The 26,374-nt window shown below is 42.5% G+C and overlaps 1 protein-coding gene across 1 annotated transcript; it reads left to right on the plus strand.

Annotated features, from left to right (window-relative positions):
• The first annotated feature begins 6,126 nt into the window (after nt 1-6,126).
• Nucleotides 6,127-19,128, plus strand: PDK4 (pyruvate dehydrogenase kinase 4). Its single transcript, XM_002713691.5, has 11 exons — nt 6,127-6,435; nt 7,377-7,518; nt 8,946-9,017; nt 9,878-10,062; nt 10,219-10,305; nt 10,770-10,847; nt 12,584-12,660; nt 15,035-15,133; nt 15,315-15,425; nt 15,704-15,817; nt 16,943-19,128. Exons 1-11 carry the CDS (start codon nt 6,306-6,308, stop codon nt 17,084-17,086), a joined length of 1,239 nt encoding a protein of 412 aa, XP_002713737.2. The 5' UTR covers nt 6,127-6,305; the 3' UTR covers nt 17,087-19,128.
• Nucleotides 19,129-26,374: the final 7,246 nt, after the last annotated feature.

Raw genomic sequence — 26,374 nt, forward strand, 5'->3', positions numbered from 1 at the left:
CTTGTCTTCCTACAAAAATTCAAGAGGTATTAGCTTTAGAATCTATTTGCTTTCCTTTCTGATGACATTGGAGCCGTAAGGGCAGAAAGAGCAATCAAGCAGTCTGCAGTGGAGCTGTTGTGGTGAGGGGCAGGGCTTGGATTTGTTAAGTGGAAAGGGGCCAAGAGGGACACAAATGACTGCTCCAGAGAAAGCGAGAGCTAGCTGGAGGCTCACTAAGAGAGGGGAGTCTTGTGAAAAGAAACTTGAGACAGAACCTCACCCACTCACCTGCATTTCTCAGCAATGTCCCAACAGCTTGTGTTCTTGCCTTCTCTTTGCCGGTAATCACCGCCAAGCCTCTCACGTGGGTTTTTGTTAATTCAGAGAGTTCCCAGACAGACTCATCCTCTGTGCTACCCCTTAGTCAACTTACTCTTTCCTCCTGAATGTTGATTTTCCTGCTTCCATGAGCACTGATGAAATCACCTACTCCATTTCACCATGCTGAGAGCACAAAATAACTTTTTAATTCTGTCAGGAAACCCGATCAACGTAACAGTTCTGTTCTTTTCTTTTCCACACTATTCTTACACCTTTACTCTGCGCCTGCCTATGAAGATTTTTCCACCTTATAACTCAAATGACACATGGGCTCTTCCAAGAGGGACTCCGACTCCTTGCGCCTGTCCCCACACATGTACCTTGTATGCATCACACCATCCTTTTTTTCAAGGTTATTTTAATGTCTTTCTACCATTCTTTAAGACAGGGGCTGTGCCTTTCTCACATTTATGTTCGCAGCATCTCTCATAATGCCTGGTAATATAATGGGTGTTCAACAAAGTTCGGCTAAATTGAACGGTTCAGTCCCACGTCAACTTATTTTAGGGGTCTCAAGGTTCCCATTCCAGTATTTCTGACTCTCATGAAATAACCCTAATCTCACATTCCCTCCTCCCTCATGTCACTCTAGACAACAACCCAGATCAACATAGTCATTATTTGGCCAACATATCCCTCGTTCCTTTATCTGTGCTTTAGCCTAGGCTTGGACTATCTCCCCAACTCTTTTTTTTTTTTAATTTCTTGACAGGCAGAGTGGACAGTGCGAGAGAGAGACAGAGAGAAAGGTCTTCCTTTTTTCCCTTGGTTCATCCTCCAGTGGCCGCCGCGGCCCGCGCACTGTGGCCGGTGCACCGCGCTGATCCGAAGCCAGGAGCCAGGTACTTATCCTGGTCTCCCATGGGGTGCAGGGCCCAAGCACTTGGGCCATCCTCCACTGTACTCCCTGGCCACAGCAGAGAGCTGGCCTGGAAGAGGGGCAACCGGAACAGAATCCGGCGCCCCGACCGGGACTAGAACCCGGTGTGCTGGCGCCACAAGGCGGAGGATTAGCCTAGTGAGCCGCAACGCCGGCCCAACTCTTTACCAACAATTTGTCAAAAACCATCTTTGTCCTTCTGAGGTCATCCCAAATGCCAGCTCACAGAGGTCGCCTTCCCTGGTAACAGCTCTTCCTCCACAATAAACATCCCTGGAAGCCATTAGCGTTACCACCACCTGGCACCACCACCTTCACCACAACCAGCATCGCACTTGATTGAACCTCTCTCAGCCACACTCCCCTCTTCCACTGTTAGTCTGAGGTATTTGAGAACAGATATTGGTGCCCATAACGTCTCATCCAGCTCCTGGAACCTACTGCTCTCGAAGCAAACACTAGTTATAAGAAATGTGAGAGACCAAATGGTAACTTAGGCATCACCTTCCCCAGTATCTTTCCCAATAGGCTTTAAGCAGTACCCCCTCATCCTCTGTGGAAGGCTGCTCTATCTAATGATCATTTTCTTAGGAAGACCTTTCTTGACTGCCCATGCTAAGGTAGTCCAAGCCCATTATATGCTTCAAGTCCATTTCCTCCACTGCTCTTGTTATAATTTCTCAGATGGTCTTATTGCCCACTTGCTTTTTTTTTTTTTTTTTTTTGACAGGCAGAGTGGACAGTGAGAGAGACAGAGAGAAAGGTCTTCCTTTGCCGTTAGTTCACCCTCCAATGGCCGCCGTGGCTGGCGCACTGCACTGATCCGAAGCCAGGAGCCAGGTGCTTCTCCTGGTCTCCCATGGGGTGCAGGGCCCAAGCACTTGGGCCATCCTCCACTGCACTCCCGGGCCATAGCAGAGAGCTGGCCTGGAAGAGGGGCAACCAGGACAGAATCCGGCACCCCGACTGGGACTAGAACCTGGTGTGCCGGCACCGCTAGGCAGAGGATTAGCCTATTGAGCTGCGGCGCCGGCCCACTTGCTTCTTAGCACCCATTTCTCAACTCTGTGATCTCCAAGAGGGAACAGTTCGTGTCCATTTTGTTCCCTACCCAAATGGTTGATTCTTAACAGTCACTGGTCTGTTACACATTTTGTATATATTTTCTCCCGGTCTGCTGTTCATTTTTAACCTTTAAACATTCTGGGGGCTGGCATTGTGGTACAGCAGGTTAAACTGCCGCTTGCAATGCCTGCATCCCAAATCCGAGTGCCAGTTCCAGTCCCAGTTGCCCTGCTTCCAGTCTAGCTTCCTGCTAATGTACCTGGGAAGGAAGGGGATGGTGGCCCAGGTACTTGGGCCCTTTCCACTCATGTGGGGAGGGTCAGATGGAGCACCTGACTCCTGGCTTTGGCCAAGCCTAGTCCTCAATGTTGCAGTCATTTGGGGACTGAACTAGCAGATCGAAGAGTTTTCTCTCCCTTTCAGTCACTCTGCCTTTCCAATAAATAAATCTGTAGAAAAATATTGTACTGTCAAAACTGTTGATTTTTAATTTTCCATCCTAGATTTGGAGGTCCTATTATGGATATTTTTACCTGCTTCCTTGGGATATATTGATAGTAGTGGAAAAACTGAGTAGGCTTCTCTTTAAGGATCCTGATGCATTTTGACAAACTGGCTATCCCCCACCCTCGGCTAAAGTGAAATTTGCATTCTCAAAGCTCTGCCAGAAATCTTTGGTTATTAGACTTGCCCAGGAAAGCTGAACAGAATTCATTTAACACTAAGTAAGGGTGTGCCTGAAAATTTCAGCCATCAGGCATCTCTGTCAAGGATGTTACATTCAGCACTATCTCAAAGGGGGAGAGCTTTGATCACATCAGCTTGCATTTAAATCACTTAATAGCTTCTTGTGGTTCATCTTTATTCAAATAAATGCAAGAATTTGTCCATATGTATTGTACCCAAATAGTCTTTTTGCTTCACCTTTGTCCCAACTGGCTCACTTCCAGATCTGTGGCCAACCTGAGAATAGAAAAGCCACATTTCCAGGCTAATCTTCTACTTACGGTAACACACAGCATCTTAGCCAACTGGGTAAACAACTTGACTGACCATTCCAGTCCAGCCACAATAAGTGTTGCCAATTATAACTACAGTTCCCATCCCACAGAAATGGCACAGAAGAATTCAATGCACTGTGAGAGTAACCTGGTAAATATTATTGGATAGGATGACGTGGAGACAAAATTCTGTGACCTCAGTTCACCTTCTGCCCTTAGTCATTTCTGTGAACACCACATGACTTCACCTGATCTTTAATCACCCCACGACATAGGTTAGTAGCACTGGGTAAACCAGGTCGAGCACTCAATGGACTAAAGGAAATGGTACTTTCCAAAATTAGACCTGCCTGCAATGTGTAATTTTCAACGGCTTTCCTTTGCACATTCAAGTATAATACTTTGTCATGGAGATTCTTGCCTATTTCTGATCCCACACATGATTAAGATGTTAAACATGTACTTTCCTTTTGTTTATGGTATTAGGACATAAGTCAGGCAGAAGGGATTTTTAGATTAACTTGTTTCATCACAAAGAGTCTTACTTAGTATTTTGACATCGTGAACACATTTCTTTCATAGAGATATACAAATATTTAATAAAGGATTCTAAATACAAAAATGTAAGTTATAGCGGTATCAAAGCCTATCTACAAAAGGAGATGCAATTTGAAACTTACCATGTGCCCGCAAGTTTCCACTTAAGCTATGTACTTGAGCTGTTGTATTTTGGGTTTTTATTTTTGTTTCACTCAAATGAGGGTGCTTTTTTTCTTTTTTAAGATGTATTTTATTTATTTGAAAGTCATAGTTACACAGAGAGAGGAGAGGTAGAGAGAGAGAGAGGTCTTCCACCCACTGGTTCACTCCCCAATTGGCCAAAACAGCCAGAGCTGTGCTGATTCAAAGCCAGGAGCTTCTTTTGGGTCTCCCACATGGATGCAGGGTTCCAAGGACTTTGGCCATCATCTACTGCCTTCCCAGGCCATAGCAGGGAGCTGAAATGGAAATGGAGCAGCTGGGACTCAAACTGGCACCCATATGGGATGCTGGCTCTGCAGACGGCAGCTTTACCTGCTATGCCACAGCACCAGCCCCTGGAATCTTTTCATCCACCCCAGGATCATACCTCAATGTCTCTAAGCACTAAGCCCCACCCTCAACATTGGAATATTATCAAAGTTGAATCTGTTCCTGGGGTTGTTTCTCATAAGTCTGAGCAAAATATCTGGGCACAAAGGGAGGTCGCAAACCCTGGAAGATCTACAATAATGTATAGACAAAGGGGAAACTAGCAGGAAAACTATAATATTGTATCTTCGTGCGAGCCATCCAAGTAACTGATGATTTTGCAAAGACTGGCTTATATGGTAATGGTGGTGGATACGGGAAGAACAAAGCTGATGGTTATTAGACATCCAAGCAAAGAAGTCAAATGGAAAGCTCAAGACAGGAGTGTGGCTCTCATGGAGGAGTTTGCATTAGAATTTGGAACAATGGAATTTAGAAATCACTCCTGTGACCGAGAGAGATGTCTCAGGGAAACAGGGCAAAGAGCCGCCATGGAGCCTACAGTCACCTGTCACGCTGAGTTCCCCATTCAGTTTGCACGTGCAGGGGCCCAGGCCAAAGGGCTCTTTTGTAACAAACCACCCCGTAATTAACACCCCTTAGCTCCCCTTCCATCCCACGTGTAAGCACTCTCTCCATCCAGCTTTCCCAAAACATCAGGCTTCATCTTCTTGCTTTCAAGAACAGGGAGAGGAGGAGGAGGGTAGGGTCAGACTTTGATGATAGGGTAATGTGTTTCAACCATTGTCATTAATCTAGCAAATGACAAAGCAGGGTAGGAATCTCAAAGCTGCAGGAGACCCTGTTCCCCACCCAGATCTTCCGGAGAGGGGGAATCAAACTGGGATTAATTAAGAATGTAAATAACACGATTCCATGAGGGACAAAGGCCATATTTGGAGACAGGGGGGGGGGGGCAGTAAGGGAGGCTCTGGGAGCTTACGATGTGTCCAAGACGTCTGATGATGGGACAGTTTTCGGGAAAGACTGGGAGGAATGGCAGTCACACAAGGGGAGCGAGGGAACTGATCCTGCTCTGACGGGAGAAAGCGAGGTCGCGTCAAACTGACAAACAGACTCCCTTTTTATTCTCGTTAAGAAACACAGTTTAGCACTAATGGAAGGCGTTAGAGGAGAGAACAAATTCATGGCCTTTCTCCAGCGCAAAAGAACGTCAGTGAATTCCCGCCGTTCCTCAAGTCTCCGCCGAGGGAACTTCCAGTTCCCGCGTTCGCTCCTGCTTGCCCGAGAAGGGCGGGGAGAACACTTTAGCCTGTTTGTTCCTCCCGCTGACCAATGGCGGGGCCGGCCTCACTTCTGCCCGCAGCTGATTGGCTACTGTAAAAACCCCGCTCTGAGCGAGAACCAATGAGTCCTCGCAGCCCCGGCTCTTGGAAACAGTTTCTGGCCGGCAACGCGTGACATTGAGACGGCTTCGGGCCTGTAAACAAGGACGAGTCGGGACGGGCCCCGTCCTCCTCCGGGGCTGACGTGGGGCCCCCGACGCCCCGCTCCCCCCTCCGCGGCCTGCTGCCCACCCCCTGCCCCTCGCCTCGCAGCTCCGGGCACCGGCGCCAGGCCAGACGTGGTCACCGCGCGGGGCCGCTGGGCGCCTACCGCGGCCAGGGGGCGGAGCCCGAAGTTCTCTCTCACGGGCGTGGCCGGAGTTGAGGACGCCTCTCCAGGTCCCCGCGAGTGGGGGGAGAGCGCAGGGGAGACGAATAAAAACCGCAGCGGGCAGCGGGCGGGGAGAGACGGGAGTCCGAGTGTGCAGCCGCCGCGGCCGCTGACCCTGCAGCTCCGCCCGCGCCCCGTGCACCTGCACGCCCCACCCAGGGCAGTGAGCGTCGCCCCGCCGGCCAGCCCCAGCCCCTGCCCCAGCCGCTGCCCCTGCCCGGCCCGGCCCGGCCCCGGGGGACGTCAGGATGAAGGCTGCCCGCTTCGTGATGCGCAGCGCCGGCTCGCTGAGCGGCGCCAGCCTGGTGCCCCGAGAGGTGGAGCACTTCTCGCGCTACAGCCCTTCCCCGCTGTCCATGAAGCAGCTGCTGGACTTTGGTAAGAGCGGGGCCCCGGGGCTGGGGAGTTGCCTGAACTTTCAGGAGCGGAGACCACCGAGGTCCACTTTGCAGCGGGGCCGCGAGGCCGGCCCAGCCTGCTCTTCCCCAGCTCTGGCCACTGTCTGCCGGTCAGCGCCCCCGGCCGCCCTGCAGGTGCCGGGCCGTCCGGGCTTGGCTCTGCTCGCCTCTCTGCCCACATCTGCCAGGCGCTTGCTGCCGTGGCCCAGGAGCTTCTGCTCCTCGCTCCCTCCCGGCACAGAGGGTCTTGGAGAAGACTCACAGCCTCGGATGCTGGACTTGGGCCCCTCGTCCCCTGCACCCTCTGTGCCTTCCTCGCAGAACTCCCTGTCTCTTGGCCGTCTGCGAAACGCCGGTGGTTTTTGGATGTCTAAGGGTCCGTCCTGCTCGGGACCCAGCGCCGCACTCTCCTGTGAGCTTGAGATCTGATCGCCAGCTGCTCCGACTGCAGAGCGGGCGTCACTTTTCGGGAGAGAAAGGGAGAATTCTCCTGCGCTGGTCATTGAACAGCCGCCAGCGATGCGGTCCGCGCCTGACCGACGGCCTCCGATGCGGCTTAACACGCCCCAGTCCCACAGCGGACGGCCTGGCGGATGTGCGGCTCCGGCCGCGGACCCAGCTTCCTGGCGGTGCAGGCCCCTGGGCAGGGCAGCGCTGATGGCCAGGTCCCCGCCCGATCCCAGCATCTGGGGAGTGTCTCTGCCCATGGCAGGTGTCTTCCCCTCTCTGCGTCTCTGCCTATCAGTAACTAAATAAATCCAGTACAAATGCAAGAAGAAAGTCATCGAATTACCTGGCTCACAAAACAGCACCACCACTGAGAATAAACACCATCAGTGTTTGATAATTAATGCCATTCCAATCCATAATTTAGATCAACTTTTTTTTCCGCAAAAAATACATTAATTTCATTTATTTCAGGTTCCGAAAACGCATGTGAGAGAACATCCTTTGCGTTTTTGCGACAAGAGTTGCCGGTGAGGCTGGCCAATATCCTGAAGGAAATTGACATCCTCCCCGAGCGCTTAATCAATACCTCTTCAGTGCAGCTTGTTAAAAGCTGGTAAGTGCTGCCCGTTTTGAATTCTCTAGTTTTAAAATAGTTCTCGAGTGTGGCTTCTTATACTACATTCACATAATTGGAAAGCAGGTGCGCTGAGCAGTTCTGAAAGATGTAAAGAACTTTTAAAAAGTAGTTTAGGGTAAGTTATCAATAGGGAAATTATAAGCTTTTACCAGACATTTTTAACGCAAAAAGTAGATTCCTTTGTGATATAATTTTGGCTTCTAGAAGAAACTTGAAAATAATTGATGCACACAATTCTAACCTTAGAGTTCATATCATAAGAGTTTGATGTCTCAAAAGAAAGCCTATGCCTAGGAACATTTAAATAAATATTTGGAGAGTGTCTAATCTTGGTTACTTGCAAAGTGATTAAGAGAATGGACTGTGAGTTCAGATCCTGCCTCTGGCACTTCTTAATTGTGGGGTCCTTGCCAAATGTCTCAAGCTTCTGCCTCCACCCGCCATCTGTTACTTAGGAGAACAAATAACATGGCTTGCAAGGGATGCTGGAATATAATTAAATGAAGTAATCCATTAAAAACAAATGTCAAACAGTACCTGGCACCAGTAAGCACTCAGTGTCGGTTAGTGTAATCTCATTTTGCAAATCTGGGTACTGATGCTCAGAGAAGCAGGTAACCCAGAAGAGCAGACTTTTGGGGAGCAGAGCCTCATCCTATTCCACGGATCCTACAGATTTTTGTTTGTTGATTCAAGAGATACATGTGCACTCCTAAGAAAATTACAGTCTGAAACACACGTCCAGGCTGAGGTATGCACTGCTGCATTCAAGACTTCCAAGAAACTTTTTAAAAGGGGTGTCTGTAAGTGCTTTGCCAAAGGAAACCCTTAGAAAATTGAATAGGTCCTAAAATAGTTACAGAAGTAAAATTTAAGTTAGAAAGTTGAGGGTTGAAAGTTTTAGTTTTAAAGATTGTTTTTAAATATTTATTTATTTGAAAGGCAGAGATACAGAAGAAGGAGGAGGAGAGAGAGGGACAGAGATCTTCCATCTGCTGGTTCACTCCCCAAATGGCCACAATGGCTGGGATTGGGCCAGGTGGAAGCCAGGAGCCAGGAGCGTCCTCTGGTCTCCCACATGGGTTCTGGGGCCTAAGCACTTGGGCCATCTTGCACTGCTTTCCCAGGTGCATGAGCAGGGAGCTGGATCAGAAATAGAGCAGCCAGGACTTGAAACAGCGCCCATATGGGATGTCAGCACTGCCAGTGGAGGCTTAACCTACTGCACCACAACATCAGCCTCTAAAGATGTTAACATATTGTTTTCATGTGTTCTGAAGGAATGTTTTAATTTTAAACAGTATTCTTACTGTTTTCAAATCATTTCAAAAAGGCACTCTATTCTCAGCCATGTGGATCTGACTGTTGATGCTAAAGCTTAAAACACACCTGTCACTTTACAGGTATATCCAGAGCCTGATGGATTTGGTAGAATTTCATGAGAAAAGTCCAGATGACCAGAAAGCTTTATCAGAGTAAGTTCTACGTGTTAGAATATCTTTGTTAAATTTTGGCTATTTTAGACATACTCCTAAGATAGTTTTAGACCCATATTTACAGAACTCTAACGCTGAATAATAGTTCACTACTCCAGTGATGAGTTTTGGCTTGTCAGTTGTTAGAAGTTAAAGAACACAGTAGGAAACTGATACCAAGAAGAAATCTAGAGGACACTTTTTTAAAAAAGGAAACTACTTTTATAAATTTGATCTGAGAGTTAGATTTGCAGGAAGGTTTTGCTGTGTAACTTTAACACATTCCAGCATCATTGGAGATGAAACGTTTTCTGAGTAACTGGCAGTTTCTAGCTACCTACACAAGAATCTTTCCTAAATCTGTCAAAAGTCTGTTCTGCAGAGGTATTCTAGAATCATCTTTAATTATTATTATCTTAAAGAGAAGGCCAAAGCCTGCCTCCCTTGGGGCTGTGGGTCTCCTTCCCAGCCAGGGTTGGAGACCCAGCTTAGCCCTACTGAGGATACTGTCAGGCCTGCATGAGCTGGGAAGCCTCATTTTCCTACCTTACATGTCTGTAGGAAAAAACAAATATTTTATAAAAAATAAACAAGTAAAAATAAGAAAGAGGGCTTAATGAACACCTGTAATGAATGCACCAATCACAGAGCGAGTAGTTTCACACGTAAACCAGAAGCAAAATACATCAGTTTATGAAACTACCTCCTCTACTGTGTTGGAAGAATCTGTAGAGAGCCCTGGTAAGATTTGCTTGGATGGGTGCCACAGAAAGGGCTTTAGCCCTCTTTGAAGTAATCTAAGGAACAGAAGTAAATGAAATTTATTTGACCTTTCATTAACCATCAATATTATGGCTCAGCTTTGTAGATACGCTCATCAAAGTTCGAAATAGACACCATAATGTAGTTCCTACGATGGCACAAGGAATCATTGAGTATAAAGATGCCTGTACAGTGGACCCAATCACCAACCAAAATCTCCAGTATTTTTTGGATCGATTTTACATGAACCGTATATCTACTCGGATGTTGATGAACCAGCACAGTAAGTAAGCTCAGTGCGATCATGACAGATTGACATGGGCATGTGACATAAGCCACCTTTAGCTAGATGTTTCACATGTCAGTGGATCACATTCTTTCTCAGTCGTGGCTCTAATTATTAGCCTAATCTTTATAAAATTTGTTTATTTTTCAACAGTTCTTATATTTAGTGATGCACAAACAGGAAACCCAAGCCATATTGGAAGCATTGATCCAAACTGTGATGTAGCAGCTGTGGTCCAAGGTAATTTCTAGATTTCTGCATTTCCCTTTTTGAAAATGTGCAATATGTGATTGGCATATCTATATTTGAGGTGGCTCTGTGGATGAATTCATATTCACAGTGTCCCACTGATGTTTTTATGAATGCTACCATTGAGATCCTTTGCTCTTGAGAGTCAAAAGCACAAACATTTATAAATATAATTTATAATATAAAAATTCATTTATAACATAAAAAATCCAAACACATGTGATGAGTGTGCCATCTTCATCATTTTTGATTACTGGGGTGCACATATTCCTTTTGGTAGAGCTTAAATGCCATCTTGAGTTTTTATTCAGTAAATATTCAAAATGTATTTTTTCATATACACAAACCTGTATGCTAGTGGCTATTTTGGACTAAGGGGAGTGGGCACCTAAGAACATGTGGGAACTCTACTTGGCATAAATTATTGTTACAAAAACCAAAAACTTCTGTTTCAGATGCCTTTGAGTCTTCAAAGATGCTCTGTGACCAGTATTACTTAACATCTCCAGAATTAAAGCTCACACAAGTGAATGGTAAGCTATAAATGAAGTATGTTTTAACTTATGAATGATTCCGTATTCTGAAACATTTTAAGTTACGAAAAATTCAGTGTTCTCCACTCTCACAAGTAACTTTGGTGTTTTTCTTTCTTTTCTGAACTTATCTAGAAATTATAACTTTTTTGAAGTCAAAGTTCTTTTTTACTATCTCAATGGGAAAATCCCAATTGCACTTATTCAATTGCTAATGATGACTCATTTGGAAAAATAATTTGAACAAATAATCTGAGTTTAAAGAGCACTTGGGTTCCAAAAATCTTAGATCAAGGACAGACTGTTTACTGTAGAATCCGAGTGATGAAGAGATCAAAAGAAAACTAGAATATGAGGAATAAAGAGAACCACTTAGGCAATGAGACTATCCCCCGAAGAGATTACGTATAGGACTTAAAAACAGAATACTTTAAATGTCACCGTAAGAAACCATTCAGTCACAGAAGGACAAATACTACATGACTCCAGTTACGTGAGGTGTCTAAAATAGTCAGATGGCAGCAGAGAGTAGAATGGTGGCCAGGGACTGGCTGTACGGAGGGGAAATGCAGTGTTGCTGTTCAATAGATGAAAAGTGTCAGTTATGTAGGATGAATGAACTGGTGTGCAACAGTTATGCCTATGGCTAACAAAACTGGTTGCTTATAATTTATAAGAGGATAGAAAACATGTGAAATATTCTTCACACACTCACAACTGTGAGTGGTACCACTTTTTGGATCAGAACATGCGTTACAGTCTTCAACTCTAAGATCTCAGCAAAGGCAAGGTCTTCCCACACTGATTACACAAAGAATGCACGGCACTCTTTTTAGCCTAAGACAGCCTGTTCTAGAAGATAGTTGCATCACAAAGCAAAACAATATACTGAAGTTGGACTGTCTTCTTTCCATTGAAAGTGAACAACTTTCCCAAGAAATGTTTATGCAGGGACAATTCTTGTTAGTCAAGTTAAGATTTGCCTAACTCATAAATGGGGATGTACAAATGTAAGTGAATGCCAAACTAAAAGTAGTTGTACAAGACTGAAAAACATCTCTAATGATAAACAGCACTGTTGCATAATTCTTGTAGATGAACTGCTTGAACTGTTTGATAAAATAAAGAGGGATTGTGCCAGACCTTGTGTTTTCCAATTCAAACTTTGCCAAGGCCTGGGACATCAAAGAATAATCCTTTTATTTTTCTTTCCAAACAGTATTGGGAGGTTTTTGTTTCTGTTTTCTTTAGCCTCTTGGTGAAACCTAAGCATATATAGCACATAAGATTTAATGTTTAGGTGATACAAAAGCCAAGAAAAATCAAGACATATCTGTATATTAAAAAATGAAAATTAGAGTGTTAATTTCAGTGTTATAAGTGTAGGTTTCTATCTGAAAATGCATATAATTCTGTTATTGCCCAGTATAAACACAGAACATAGACACAGATCACACATATAATCTAATTTATAAGGCCATTGTTTGACAGGTCATCTTACTTTATACTTTTTTAGAGAAATACAAAATTAATCACAGAGCACTAGATACAGGCAGCAACTGTAGCAGCATTTTGCTATTGTGTTTGCTGTTTGAGAAATTTCTAGGGCAGACTATTCGGGATGGGGCAATCAGGAATTTTCCAACCCTATGTAAGTCTATGATATTTATCGAATAGAAATTGAGCTTTCTTTTAGTGAAATATTTCTCAATTCTAAACAAACTTGATTTTTCCAGGAAAATTTCCAGGCCAGCCCATCCACATCGTGTACGTGCCTTCTCACCTTCATCACATGCTCTTTGAGCTATTCAAGGTACGACCCTTCACACAGACGGCAATCCTGTCGTTAGAAAAAGGTCACAAGTCAGATTTTTATTTCCTTTATCCTGGCCCTGCCAAAAAGCAGCCTCAATATCTTCTCCCAGGAATATACATGTGGTCCTAAGAGAAAAAAAGCTAAACAGTCAACATCTGAAAGAGTGCAGGCAGCTCATTTTAGTATCAGCACGCGTTTGGGAACGCACAGTGTGAGTCATGACCTCTCAAGGCTCAGTGCCGAGAAGATGCTCCCATTATTTCTCCAGCTGTCCAACAAAGCACCAGTCATGGATCCACTCCCTAAAGGAAGGGCATAAGCTGCACGCTTCAGGGAATGAGGCTGTGTTCCCTTGCACCCCCACAGCCTAGTCTAACTCCAAACTCAGAGGGTCAGGTCCAGGACAACTGTAGGCGGCATGGCCCTGTTCCGAGTGTAGAATCAGCTCAGGACAGTCGGTTCCTTCCGTGATCACTTGGGAACTCTGGTAAAAAGCAAGTCCTGATTGAGTAGGTCTTGGCACATTGATTCTAAATAATAAGCCGGAGGAGGGAAGAGTATCCTGGTTCATTGTGTACAGAGTAGTGTTTTTCTAATTTTAATGTGTACTAGAATCCCCTGGAGGGGCTGTTACCACACATATTTTTTGGGCTCTGTCCCAGAGATTTTAATTCTCTAGGTCCATCACTTTGCTTTTCTAACAGGCTTTCAGCATATGCAGGTGTTTCTGGTCTGGGCTAACCAGGTACTAAGAATCATATCTTCTCATGGGTTTTTAAGATCAAACTAAAACTGAACTTCAACTAAAAATTAGAAAAACTCCTGAAGCTTTATGTTTCCCAGTAGTCCTGTTAAGTGGAGAGGAAGAAGTCTTTTAAAAGTTTAATTTGCTTCTAATTTTGACAGAACCAACTGTTTCCTAATGTATTCTTATATTACTGATAATGAGGTAGTGATTATACTGTAATCATCTGATCTATTTTATTTCAACTCAGTTAATGACTAGAACGTAATATTGTATAGAAATCAAAAAGCAGATAAAATAACCAGAAGGTTGTTAGAGAAGAAATAGGTTAAATAAACCAAACCTGTATCTGACATTCAGCCAATAGACTGAAAACATGCGTTTGTTCTGTGTTAAAGGACAAAGGATATTTTTCATTGATTAATTTTTCAACGATTTATTTTCTTTATTTGAGAGGCAGAGTTAGAGAGAGGGAGAGAAAGAAGTCTTCCATCTGCTGGTTCTTTCTCCAAATGGCCACAACAGCCAGAGCTGAGCTGATCTGAAGCCAGGAGCTTTTTCCAGGTCTCCCACATGGGTGCAGGGGCCCAAGCACTTGGGCCATCTTCTACTGCTTTCCCAGGCACATTAGCAGAGCGCTAGATCAGAAAAGGAGCAGCCTGGACTCAAACCGGTGACCATATGGGATGTTGGCACTGCAGGCGGAGGCTTAATCTGCTATGCCACAGTGCCAACCCCTTCAGTCATTCATTTATTATTTAAAGATTTTTTTAAAAGATCTATTTCTTTTATTTGAAAAGCAGAGGCAGAGAAAGAGAAAGGTCTCCTATCCTCTGGTTCACTTCCCAAATAGCCACAACGGCAGGAGCTGGCGCTCATCTGAAGCCAGGAGAGTCTCCGACATGGGTGCAGGGACTCAAGGACTTGGGTCATCCCCCACTGCTTTCCCAAGCCATAGCAGAGAGCTGGATTGGAAGTGGAGCAGCCGGGACTCAAACCAGCGCCCATGCAGGATGCCAGCACTGCAGGCAGTGGCTTTACTGGCTATGCCACAGCGCTGGCCCCAATTTGTTTTTAAACTGAATGATCCAATTCATGGAATTATTTCACCACCACTGGCAAAAGTTAAGAGGATAATAAAATGTAAATTGAAATTTAATTTATAATTATTGACTGTTCTTTTAAATAGGAACAAACTTTTCCTAGCAGATTTTATAAAAGCCAATAAATTGGTTCAATGATTCACTGTTCATTCGTTATGTAACAGTCTGGTGCTTGGATATAAAATGAAATGGAAAGACAGAAAAGGGAGAGCTAGGAAATGGGCTATAAAAACCAATTTCTACATTTAAATTAAGCTTACAAATAAGAAGTTGACAGCTAGCAGAACTGCTTTTCCATTAGCCATTACTCCCGTGAGCTGTATTACATAGTAAATGAATATTCTTCAATATATGTCCTGCACAACACATCCATAAGTGGCTATTTACAGAGTTGTTTTCCTACTGAACTGTAAGAAACAGGGACTTGGAGCTACCCTCTGTGCTTTTAATTAAAACCTAAGCACAGTTCTAGATGTGCCTCATCCCTCTGTTGTTGAATTCCTCGTGGCTTCCTTCCCTTTAGAATGCAATGAGGGCGACTGTGGAGCACCAGGAAAACTGGCCTTCCCTCACCCCCATCGAGGTGATTGTCGTCCTGGGAAAAGAAGACCTCACCATTAAGGTAAGCGTTCGCACTCCTGGGTGTCTCTTGAGAGAGTTTCGAAGTGTAAATAGTAAAAAAGCACTCCGCTTTTCAGTAGGTCCAAGTCATAGGCACCCCCTGACTTGCATGAAGGCGTTTTTGTAGACAGATGCACGCCGTGCCCAGTGTGCGGTTCTGATGGCTTCCTTGCTGGTTTCAGATTTCAGACAGGGGAGGAGGGGTCCCCCTGAGGATCACTGACCGCCTCTTCAGTTACACATACTCCACCGCGCCAACGCCCGTGATGGACAATTCCCGGAACGCTCCTCTGGTAAGCCCAGTCACGGGGTTTAATCCGCCTTTACCACCTACTTCTTCACGTAGAGCAAGGGTTCCAAGGAAGGGATCGGGCCAGGCAGTCAGTGTGCTTCACTTGGGAATGACGAATAGGAGAAAGAGCGGTAAAGCGAGCTGAACACGGCGAGACAGTCCTACAAGGAATCTGTGGATGGAAGCACAGGGATGTCCATGTCCGCGTGGGTGGGAACTCCTGTTGGGTTACAGTGATCACGGCCGCTTCTTTACCCATAATTGGTCTCCTTCCTCTAGGCTGGTTTCGGTTACGGGTTACCAATTTCTCGTCTCTACGCCAAGTACTTTCAAGGAGATCTGAATCTTTATTCTTTGTCGGGATATGGAACAGATGCCATCATCTACTTAAAGGTATCCTTTGAAATCGAGAGAGAAGCTGTATTTCTAGAACAATCGCGCCTGCTCCTGGCCTTGAGTTCTGTAGTTCAAAGTGAATTCTTCAAAGTGCGTTAATGCAAATGATGACCACCACGAGTCACTCTGTTTCCTGTTTGGGTGTGTGCACATGTTAACCGGCATGGTAACTTACCAAATAGAAAGCTGGGCCATGTTACCCACCTCTGGAAAGCAAAGTTGTTGCCCAAGAAGCCAATTAACAAAGTTTCAGAGTGAGGACATGCTTGTGTGACATTTTTAAGGCAACTTCTTGGCTTCTGTAGGAGCAGCCACACCCTTTGTTTCACTTAAACTTGTGGGAAATGTATGCTAATAATATCCTAGCTTAGAAAACAAGAAATATCAAAATAGGCAAGGTCTTAAGATGACCTCATTTGGAATCCGGGAAAAAGCAAGCTGACTGCTAACAAATTGCCAGTGAGATGCCAGGAACTTCATGTTTGAACTTTGAACTTTGGTACATGTTTTTTCTCTTTTTGATAAAGTCTTGATTTACTTTTTAAGATCACTGTCCTGATTCTGTTAATCATTTGTCATCTATTCAACTGAAAAAAAAGTATGTTTACAGACATGAGCAACTAAGATTCCAGGCTCTCATTTTGTGCACTGCAGTTATTTGCCAGAATGGTCTTTGACCCTCTGAAATAGTAAATGTATTCATCTCTTAAATGAGCAAAAGTCTTCAAAGCACTGGAGGAGACAATAGATGAACAGTGTCAGATTAGAACTCTCATTTTATCACAGTTATGGAGGTTTTCCTGGAAAATATAGCTTGCTTTTAATCTGTCACATCAGCAGGATCAAAAGACTCGTGCAAATGTTGAGCACAAACTCCATTCCCTAATTTACAGTTGCATATGTACCATTTCAGTCACTGTGATGTATAGTTAGTTATTTTTTAGTTTTGTTTCCTAACGTGCCTAGCACGCTGTGGCCTTATTATACTCATAATAAGTGAGTTAAATAGTATATTTGAATGCTTAGATAATTGCCTCTGGCTGTAATTTGAACAGTTATTTCTGGTATATATTATGCCTTGCTGATTTCTTTGGTTTGATATTTTGTCCCCTTTTCTTTCAGGCTTTATCTTCTGAGTCTGTAGAAAAACTCCCAGTCTTTAACAAGTCAGCCTTCAAACATTATCAGATGAGCTCTGAGGCTGATGACTGGTGTATACCAAGCAAGGAACCAAAGAACTTGGCAAAGGAGAAAGTGGCCGCATGAAGAGGAACACTCAGGACTCTTTAGGGGATCAAAGTGGGTCTGGGCCAGTGCTGCTTCCTGAAGGTTTGTGTGTGAACTTGTGCGTCTTCAAGAACAGCGACAAAAACGTTTTCATCAGAACCTTGAGCCAATGAAGAATGGAGCTCACGTCTGTGACCGCCCAGAGCATAGGGCAGGACTACAGGAGTTAACAGCCAGCCAGCTCCTTGTTTTGCTAACATAGAATAACTTTGTGTGTTAATATTAAATCCTGAAGAAGAAATGATCCTGTTTCCAACCCAGGATCTGCAAGAGTGGGAAAGGGAGCAACCATGGAGACAGAAGTTAGCAGCTTCGCTGGACTGGTACTTCAGGCCGCTTGTTGACATTAAAGGATGTTGGTATTTATTAACTATCAAACACCAGCATTTTTCTGCCTTGCAGCGGATTAGTGTTTAGTTTACACTAGGCGATTAGAAGTGTGTATAAATGTACAGGTCATTTATATTTATGTATTCTAGGGTGACTAAAGCAACGTTCCCTTTGAATGAGGAGGAATGAGTCCAAGCACTTTGTTCAAAGTTGCAGCCAAGGCATTGCGCCTATGTGAAAACGCAGAAGCCAGCCTCTTCTGACCAACACCGCTCCTTTACTATGCTGCTTTCCCTGTCCACACTTCACACAATAAGTGAACACTTACCCGTGCCAGGTGCCTCGTCTTGGGTGAATTGTTCCATGTGCACTGAACTGAGGATGTTGTGAGTTGGGGAGAGAAGACTTTCCGAAGTGACAGCAGGAATATACCTTATCCTGCTTTCTTTATAAAAGGAAAAAACTAGATCAGAAAAATCAATGTTTGGAAAAGAAATTATGTATTCAGAACTTTCTTGGTAGAAAGGGCTATTCTGTACCCTGAAACTGTAATAATCCAAGGGCATCATTTTCTAGGTTTAAAAATATTTTTTTGGATATATCATATTCTCTACACTCCAGCATTAACATGCCTGTAAGAAAGTTTTGAATTGTCAAGTGGATCAAGAGTATCAGAATGCAAATACTTCTTAGAGTATTATTTAACAAATAACCTGGAAGTGAGAGATTCTTGGGCCAGGATTCTTTCATTTGAGATTGTTGAGATTAACAGGGAATGGTTGAAAGTCGTAATGTATATGATACTTTGAGAGAATTAAGGTGTGTAATCTGCAGGTTGGCATGTCACTCGTGCAGATTGAGAAAAGATAGAAAAATGAAAGGAGGGATGATGAGGAGAAAGGAGAAGGAAGAAGGCAGGCATCCATTCCCGCCCCCCCACCCCGACTATTCCAAGGAGTGCTCTGTACTCCCATGAATGAATTATTGGTGAGAGGATGAATCGCTGACTTTCACAACAATGTGAGTTCTCTGAATCACTCACTCTTACCAGACTCTTAGTAGATAAAATCATGTGTCAAATTAGTGTTTAAACTGTCATATAAAAAACTAGGATTTTTCTGCATTATAAAATAATCAGTACTGTTATACGTTAAACTTAACATTGGTGTTTAATGTTATGAGGCCAGGCGTTGTGGTGCTTTTGGAAGTGGCAATAGAACCCTCAACTGTTCGTTGTAGATTTCAGATTTTATCATCAGAAGTCCTACACAGTGACTTTTCTTGGTGGTGGAACTCCAGCTCATACATTTATTGATTATACAAAACTGTTTGCAATAAGGTACTTGTTTTGTTTTTTACTGAAATTTAAGCTAAATTTTTTTTGCATGTAAATTCTTGTATTTACCAAAGATTTAAAGCAATTGATTAATTAACCCAAACACTGTGCATCATCTTGAAAATACTGAAGAATGAAATGTTAGTATCTCAATAACATCAACAGTGTAGTGGAGTCTGTAGAGTAGTCTGCATTGATATTTGTGAAATCTGTGGAAGAGCTTTAGGATTCCAATAGAGATACTGAATGCTCAGGCCCACTTAAATTATTAATGTCGGAATTGTGTTTTTGTCTTTAGGCTTTGTATAGAGAAATGTGATGATTTTTATAATAAATATTTTTTATTATAATTGTAGATATGGTCTTTTGAAGTTCTTTTCCCAAATTACTTCAAAGTGCAAGGAAAATCTGAGGCAAAGATTGTCCTCATTTTACATTCAATTGTAATTTATATAGACATTGATAAAGCTTCTTGAATGTATTGAAAACAATTGAGAATCTTAATCTTTAAGCCAAAGATAGGTGCTTTGCAGCAGCTTAGAAATTTGACTGTCCTTTGCTTGCCTGTGGATGCATCGCCAACATAGTACATCTGTGTGTTTATCTACATGAATTTATTCAATAATCATTCTGCTTCTGTGGGGAGTGCACTGCACTCTGTCTCCAAAGGAAGTGCAGTGCACACATGCATACATGAGCACAAACCACCCCTCCCCAACCCAGCCCCTCACAGGGCCTAGTCATTCAGTTTCCTTAGATCACACTTCCTAGAAGGTGGTGCATGCCACAGGTTTATCAGCTTTACCTGCATTTCCATAATTCCTGCAAGACTTTGAGGCTCACAACTCTCCATGTTCGCACTCATTTATCTTCATGGCCCGAGTTAATGTGTATCCATGAAAGTTCAACCCAGTGGACCAAATTTTCATCACAACTATCTTTGGACCATTCCTCCAAAAGTATGTGATGCAATTCCCATAACATTGCAAAAAAATAAAGCTAGTCACTGCCAAGTGAACAAGTGGTCCAGTGTTTCAGATTTTGAGTTTTATTCCTTCTTATTCATGTTGGACTCAGGTGAAAACCTGTTACCATGCACAGATCATGGTTCCTTAACGGAAATGGACAACTGTCCTTTGATGAACTGTTGGTTCATACCCAAGTGCAAACATTAAGAGTCACTCAAAACCAAATAAAGTGTGTCAGCCAGAAAATATGTTCAATCTATTAAATTATGTGAAAATTATATGAACTGTTTTTTCTATTTATATAAGATGAACAAATTTCATGTATTTCATGTATACATGTTTATGAGCATAATGATATTTTCCACCCTCCTCCTTCCTTCCTTATTCTTTTTTTTTATTTTTATTTTTATTTTATTTTTTGACAGGCAGAGTGGACAGTGAGAGAGAGAGAGAGAGAGAGAGAAAGGTCTTCCTTTGCCGTTGGTTCACCCTCCAATGGCCGCCGCGGCCGGGGCACTGCAGCCGGCGCATCGCGTTGATCCGAAGCCAGGAGCCAGGTACTTATCCTGGTCTCCCGTGGGGTGCAGGGCCCAAGCACTTGGGCCATCCTCCACTGCACTCCCTGGCCACAGCAGAGAGCTGGCCTGGAAGAGGGGCAACCGGGACAGAATCTGGCGCCCTGACCGGGACTAGAACCCAGTGTGCCGGCGCCGCAAGGCAGAGGATTAGCCTAGTGAGCCGTGGCGCTGGCCCCTTATTTTCTTAATCCAGCAACAAAATAATACAGGCCATCAATAAATTATGAGACATCATTTTCATTTTTACTGCTACCACTTAATGCAATGGAAATTACACAGGACAGGGTTTCAAATAATGCAATATATCTGGGAATTATTAGAATCATTTTCCTTAAATGCACAAGGATGCTTTAATGACTAAGATGACTACTGAATTGCAAAATGTAGTTTGTTTCATAGAATTATGCCCTTTATAGTGTTTCTAGCCAAAAAATATACTTTAAACATTTGGTAGAATAACTCTTATTGAGTCTGTTCCCTTAAGTTCACTTTAAGTATAATAGAATTTGTTTAAAATTCTACATTTTGGATCTGAAGTGAAAATGAGAATTTAAAAACAAATCTTATACTGTGTTCTCTTTTTTGAATTATTTTTTGAAAAAATTAACAAAAATCTTGTGTATTTATGGGATAGTATGTGATGTTTCATCACATGTATACATTGTGTAATATCTAATTAGGACACGTTTGTTCTTTCAGGTATTTAATATGTCTTTATAGTGAAAACATCCCAAATCCTATCTTCTAGGTTTTTTTTAAATAGAAAAATACTCAATACATTAACGTTTTCTGTTCGTAGGCAGTTCTCTATGAATTTGACTTTTTCCCCCATTTACTTATATAAGAGCTTGTCGTGTAAGGAAAGCACTTCAAATTCTGAAATCCTTACATCTAAGTTTTCTACTAATCCTTTCTTGAATGCCCTGCCTCCAATCTGTCTTCAGTTCACCTGCACAACAGTGTGAGACTAAATCTCCTAAACTAATTTTCTTACAGCTGCCAAGCTGACAATCTTTTACTGGTTTCCCAGTGCAGGAATCTAATATGACACTTAGATTTTTCTGAAATCAAACCTGTGTGACTGACTAATCCTGCAATTTCTATCTTCTGTGACTAAACTGTTCAGTATATTGTCTTCCATGTACGTAGCAGACCTACTTCCTTTTGCTCATTGCAAATACACTTCCCTGAAATATCTTTTTTTTTTGCTTTCTTCTATGTGCTGCATGTTCTTTCTAGACAAAACTTTAATATCATCTCCATGGACTGGGTACCCCAACCTCCTGGTGAAACATCGTAGTACTTATCATAGAATTCCTAAGGTTGCCGGGTAAATGTTGCACGTAATATAAAATCCAGAAGTCCAACTAGATTGTATGTTCCTCACAATCTAACACCACATACTGTGATCTTAAAAAGTGCCAGTAAGCCTGTCTCATCTATAGTAGACACCAAAGAGTGTTCTTGATTAAATTTTATGAGCTGAGAAGACAGGGAGAAACAAAGGAGCAATTCCTAATTGAAGGGCTTGTTTTACTGATATAAAACTAAAGCCACCTGTCTTAGTATTTTAGAATCTATCGAAAATTTGAAGAGTCAAAACACAAACGTGAGAAGTTAAATCATGACCAAGGGTTTCAGTAGCAGTTCAAGTCAACAACAGAAGAGATGTCATAATTATGACATTATCAGATGTCTGATAAACCCAGGGGACACAATCCTATATGATGTAATCCCAGATGTTGAAATCTCAAAAGGTCAAAATCCTGAAAAGCACAATCTCCAAAGACTAAAGTCCCACATGTTGAAATCCAGAAAACTACAGTTCCCATGGAGGATGGGGGGTGGGGGTGGGGGGATATAAGAGGGGTAGAAAATCAAATTCTGGAGAAGGGATTAGTGCATTTTGGTTGGACACAGGATAGTTACCAAGTTATTCAGTTGTGTACCAATTCTACCCCTTCCCACACAGTGTCTTGTTTGCCTTCAAAACCAAGTCCTTCATCAGAGAATGGAAAGAATGCACAAGTTCAGTGGCTCTGAGCCAAGAACACTTGCTGATATAAACCTTCCTCCAGCGTTATAAAAAACATTGCACGGTGAATCACTGTTTAAGGCTACGGATTTAACTATTGAGAAAAAGTCTTATTCCAGTGAACTTCAAAAATCCATGGAAATAGAATTAAAAGCTAAGCTTATCTTGGCAAAAAATTTTTACAAATCCACGCATACCAGGAGTCTTCAAAGAGTTCATGCACAAAATGCATAGTATGAAAAGACTATGTATGGATTTCAAATTTTTTGTAGCAAAATAAAACTGTCTCTTGGCCCTCTTTCTCTGAACTTTAAGTGTGCTTGTATCTAACACTAAATCTTACAGAAAAACTAGTGCATCCTTCACTTTGACCAATGGATGCCACTTTCAAAACTGTCTACACCACTTTTCGTCAAGTTTATGCAATCCATGCCCCATTTGGATAAAAAAAGGCTCTGTGACTTATCCTAGAGTTGAAGTAGTTATACTTATTTGAGGATGGGATAGGCTTTGGACATGGATTTCAATGAAATCTCCAAACCATGCTGACAGATTTGGAACTAGATAGGATTGATTTCAAGGTGTGACCACTAAAGTTTGCTTTTTCTATTGAGCCCAGTGCATTTGGCAGAAAATTCAGATGAACAAATTGTTCACAAAATACAATGATGAAAATGTTAATTTAAAAATACATCATCTGTTGGCATTAGTGTTCCTTCCAGTTGTCACAATTTCAAGAGCTTTTAGTGAACTGAAGCCATATTTGCTCGAAGAAAGTAGTAAAGAAACCGATTTATTCAAAAATAACTGTTCGAAGAAGTTCTGATGTTCTACTGCACAGTAGGGTGACTATAGATAATGGTAATGTGCTGTATCTGTTGAGCTCTTAATGTAGAGTTAACCTTATGATCATTAAGTAAACCGAAGATAGATCTTTGTAAAAATCAAAAGTGGGAACAGAGAGAAGGAAGAAGAGTTGGGGCATGGGCAGGAGGGAGGATAGGTAGCGTAGGATGTATCACTATGTGCCGGAATCTGGATATATGAAATACACGAGACTTGCATAACTTAAATACAACTTTAAAGGAAGAAAAAACTTTCCAAAAAAAGCTAGAAGAAAGGATTTTTAATGTTTTATCATAAAGAAATGATAAAATTTGAGAAAAGACATGGTCTATTGGACATTACACAAGGTATACATGTATCGAAACACTACGTGGTATTCTACAAACATGTAAATGTGTCAAATTTTATGGTAGGATAAGAAGACACTTATGCAATGCTCATACTGTTCTATTATCAGCATTGTTTCCATCAAATCTGTGATCTGTATATGAGTGGTTGTGGAACAGGTGTTTTTATGTATTCAAAACATTCAAAAATTCTATGTTTTGAATACATAGAAACATTGTACAGAAGATGGGAATATTTAAGCAAACAGGAAGACAGCAAATGCTCATGTCAGTGTATTCCAAACCTTAGCCTTTCAGAAACAGGCCTATGGAAAATGAAGGTAAACAAATTCTTCAGGAAAACCATGCCCTGAAAGAAAAAATCAGCTACTCATCATTATGCAAGAGTTCCAGCTGTAGTTAATGATTGACAGAGTTGGCCAGCTCCTAGGGGTTACTTCTATGCAATTGCTCATAATCTATCCCTGTAATGCACTTCTGCATATGCCAAATTTCCATTTTAGTTTTTATTGTTGCTTCTACTTTTATTAGTTTTTTCCCTACTATCATCAGTTGTTATTATCTTTTATAATTTGCTAGGTTTTGTATTTTATCTTCACATCATTTCCAAGACTGGAGTTTTATGTTGTATAAAAACTTCTGGAGAGTTCTAACTCATTTTAGGCTTTTTGTTTATTTTTGGGCACAAATTTTGCCCAGTGAAAGTACATTTTTACCATGATGACCCTGTAAGTATTGTGCATGTATGTAAAAACATTGGAACTCCCTCCATAAATGAAGGGATGTCCTTTTTCAAGATCTTGACTCTTTGGACAACTGCATGAATCTTTATTTTGATTTGTTGATCTCATCACTTTTTTGACTGATCTCATCATCAGGGTGTGACTGTCACAATTTCAGATGCCCAAAGTTACAAAGCTGGATGCATAGAATTACCAACCCTAGTGATATGCACTTATATATTTTTTACCTAGTTCTTTATAAACAGTTATGTCGCTCCCCCTCTTCACGGAGGAACGACACAGGACCCTGCGCTGTTCTTTTGTCTGCTCGGCCCTCCCCAGGTTTGCTGCTGGTTCTTCCCGGGTTGGCTACCGACCCTTCCACCTCCGTGGAAGGGCGGTTCCCCCTGCCACTTTTCCCCACTTTTGCGGGGGAGCGGCACACCGCCGGCCGGCTCTCTCGGGGGCTGCTCAGGTGTTCCTTCAGATAGATGTTCCTGGTGCATGTTGTCTCTCTCATCCTTTATAGTCCTCTTCCACCAATCCCAACTCTGCTACCCATATGCCGAGTACGCTGCTCTCCTCCAATCAGGAGCAGGATCAGCTCCTGCAGGTTATTGGTCAAACTGGAGGCAGCTGTGTAAAAGTTGTTTACTCCTCTCCCAGCGCCATATTGTGGGAGAGCAGATGCATAGAATAAGTCTTAATTCCAGTAACTTAGTCTAGTCCCAGTTGCTCCCCACAAGTTAATTTTCTCATAACTGTTACAGCCACATGAGTGTTAATGGCGTGACTGTTTATCCTTAAAAATTATTGCCTACATGATTGTGTAGAGTGGCCTATCTAGTGTTCTATGATGTTTTCATGTTTCTCAAATCACCTTTTAAAATATAAATCATTTTTAAAGAAAATTTTAAATTGCTTTTGCCAGAATTAATAGTTTTTGGGATGTTGATCTTTTAGGGTTTTAACTTTAGATATTTTGATCTTTTGGGACTTTAACAGTTGGGATTATGATGTTAGAGACATTGTGTTTTGAGACTTAAAACTATTCTTAATGTAAATATCCAGGTAAATGCATTAACATTGCTATTAAAGAGTTCAGAAAGGAAAGGTGGGATCAGGCTTGCAGATCTGGGTGGGAGGAAGGCAATGTATGTGGGTCAATGGAGAGAAGGCCATGGAAGAAGGTGTCTGGGGAGAAGGAAAGTTGGAGGTCAAGCACAGACAGAATGCCTGAGCGTGGAATCTGGGGCACTGAGCAGGATAGCAAGAGGCTCAAAGCAGTATTGTCATTCAAATCTTATTTTTTTCAAAAGTGCCATTTATTTTCTATATCCAACTTTTAAGAAAACCACACAAATGAAGACTGTTAACACTATAATGAAGGATTAACTTGAAATTTAAAATAAAAAGAAGACCAAATGCAAAAATCATTTTTGGTCACAATCTAAGAAAGATGATTCATTACTACACTTTGTTTAAGCTGTATTGTTGGGACCAGCACCATGGTATAGTGGGTAAAGCCGCCACCTGCAGTGCCAGCATCCCATAAGGGCGTTGTTCGAGCCTGGGCTGCTCCACTTCTGATCCAGCTCTCTGGTATGGCCTAGGAAAGCAGTAGAAGATGGCCCAAGTTCTTTGGCCCCTACACCCGTGTGTGAGACCTGGAAGAAGCTCCTGGCTCTTGGTTTCAGATCAGCACAGCTTCAGCCATTGTGGCCATTTGGGGACTGAACCAGCAGATGGAAGTCCTCTCTCTCTCTCCCTCTCCTTCTCTGTGAAACTCTGACTTTCAGATAAATAAATATTAAAAAAAAAAGTTGTATTGGTTTAATGGCAGACCCAGGTGAGGTGTCACCGTCACTCTTTGGCATCTCTTTCATATCAGCTGGCAATCCAAATCAATCCACACTCCAACAATACAGTGGTTCAGCAGAGAGATGCTTGCAACTGGTGGAAATGAGAGTTTATTAATTTTAATTGATTTAAATTAATCTTGAAAAGAGGTAGAAAAAAGTAGAAGATCTTAAGGTACTTTACAAGCTAGGGCTATATTTTACATGATATCTACACATAACACTTCCAGAATTTGCAAAACCACA

This window comes from Oryctolagus cuniculus, chromosome 16 (assembly GCF_964237555.1).
Source record: "Oryctolagus cuniculus chromosome 16, mOryCun1.1, whole genome shotgun sequence".
Lineage (NCBI taxonomy): Eukaryota > Metazoa > Chordata > Mammalia > Lagomorpha > Leporidae > Oryctolagus > Oryctolagus cuniculus.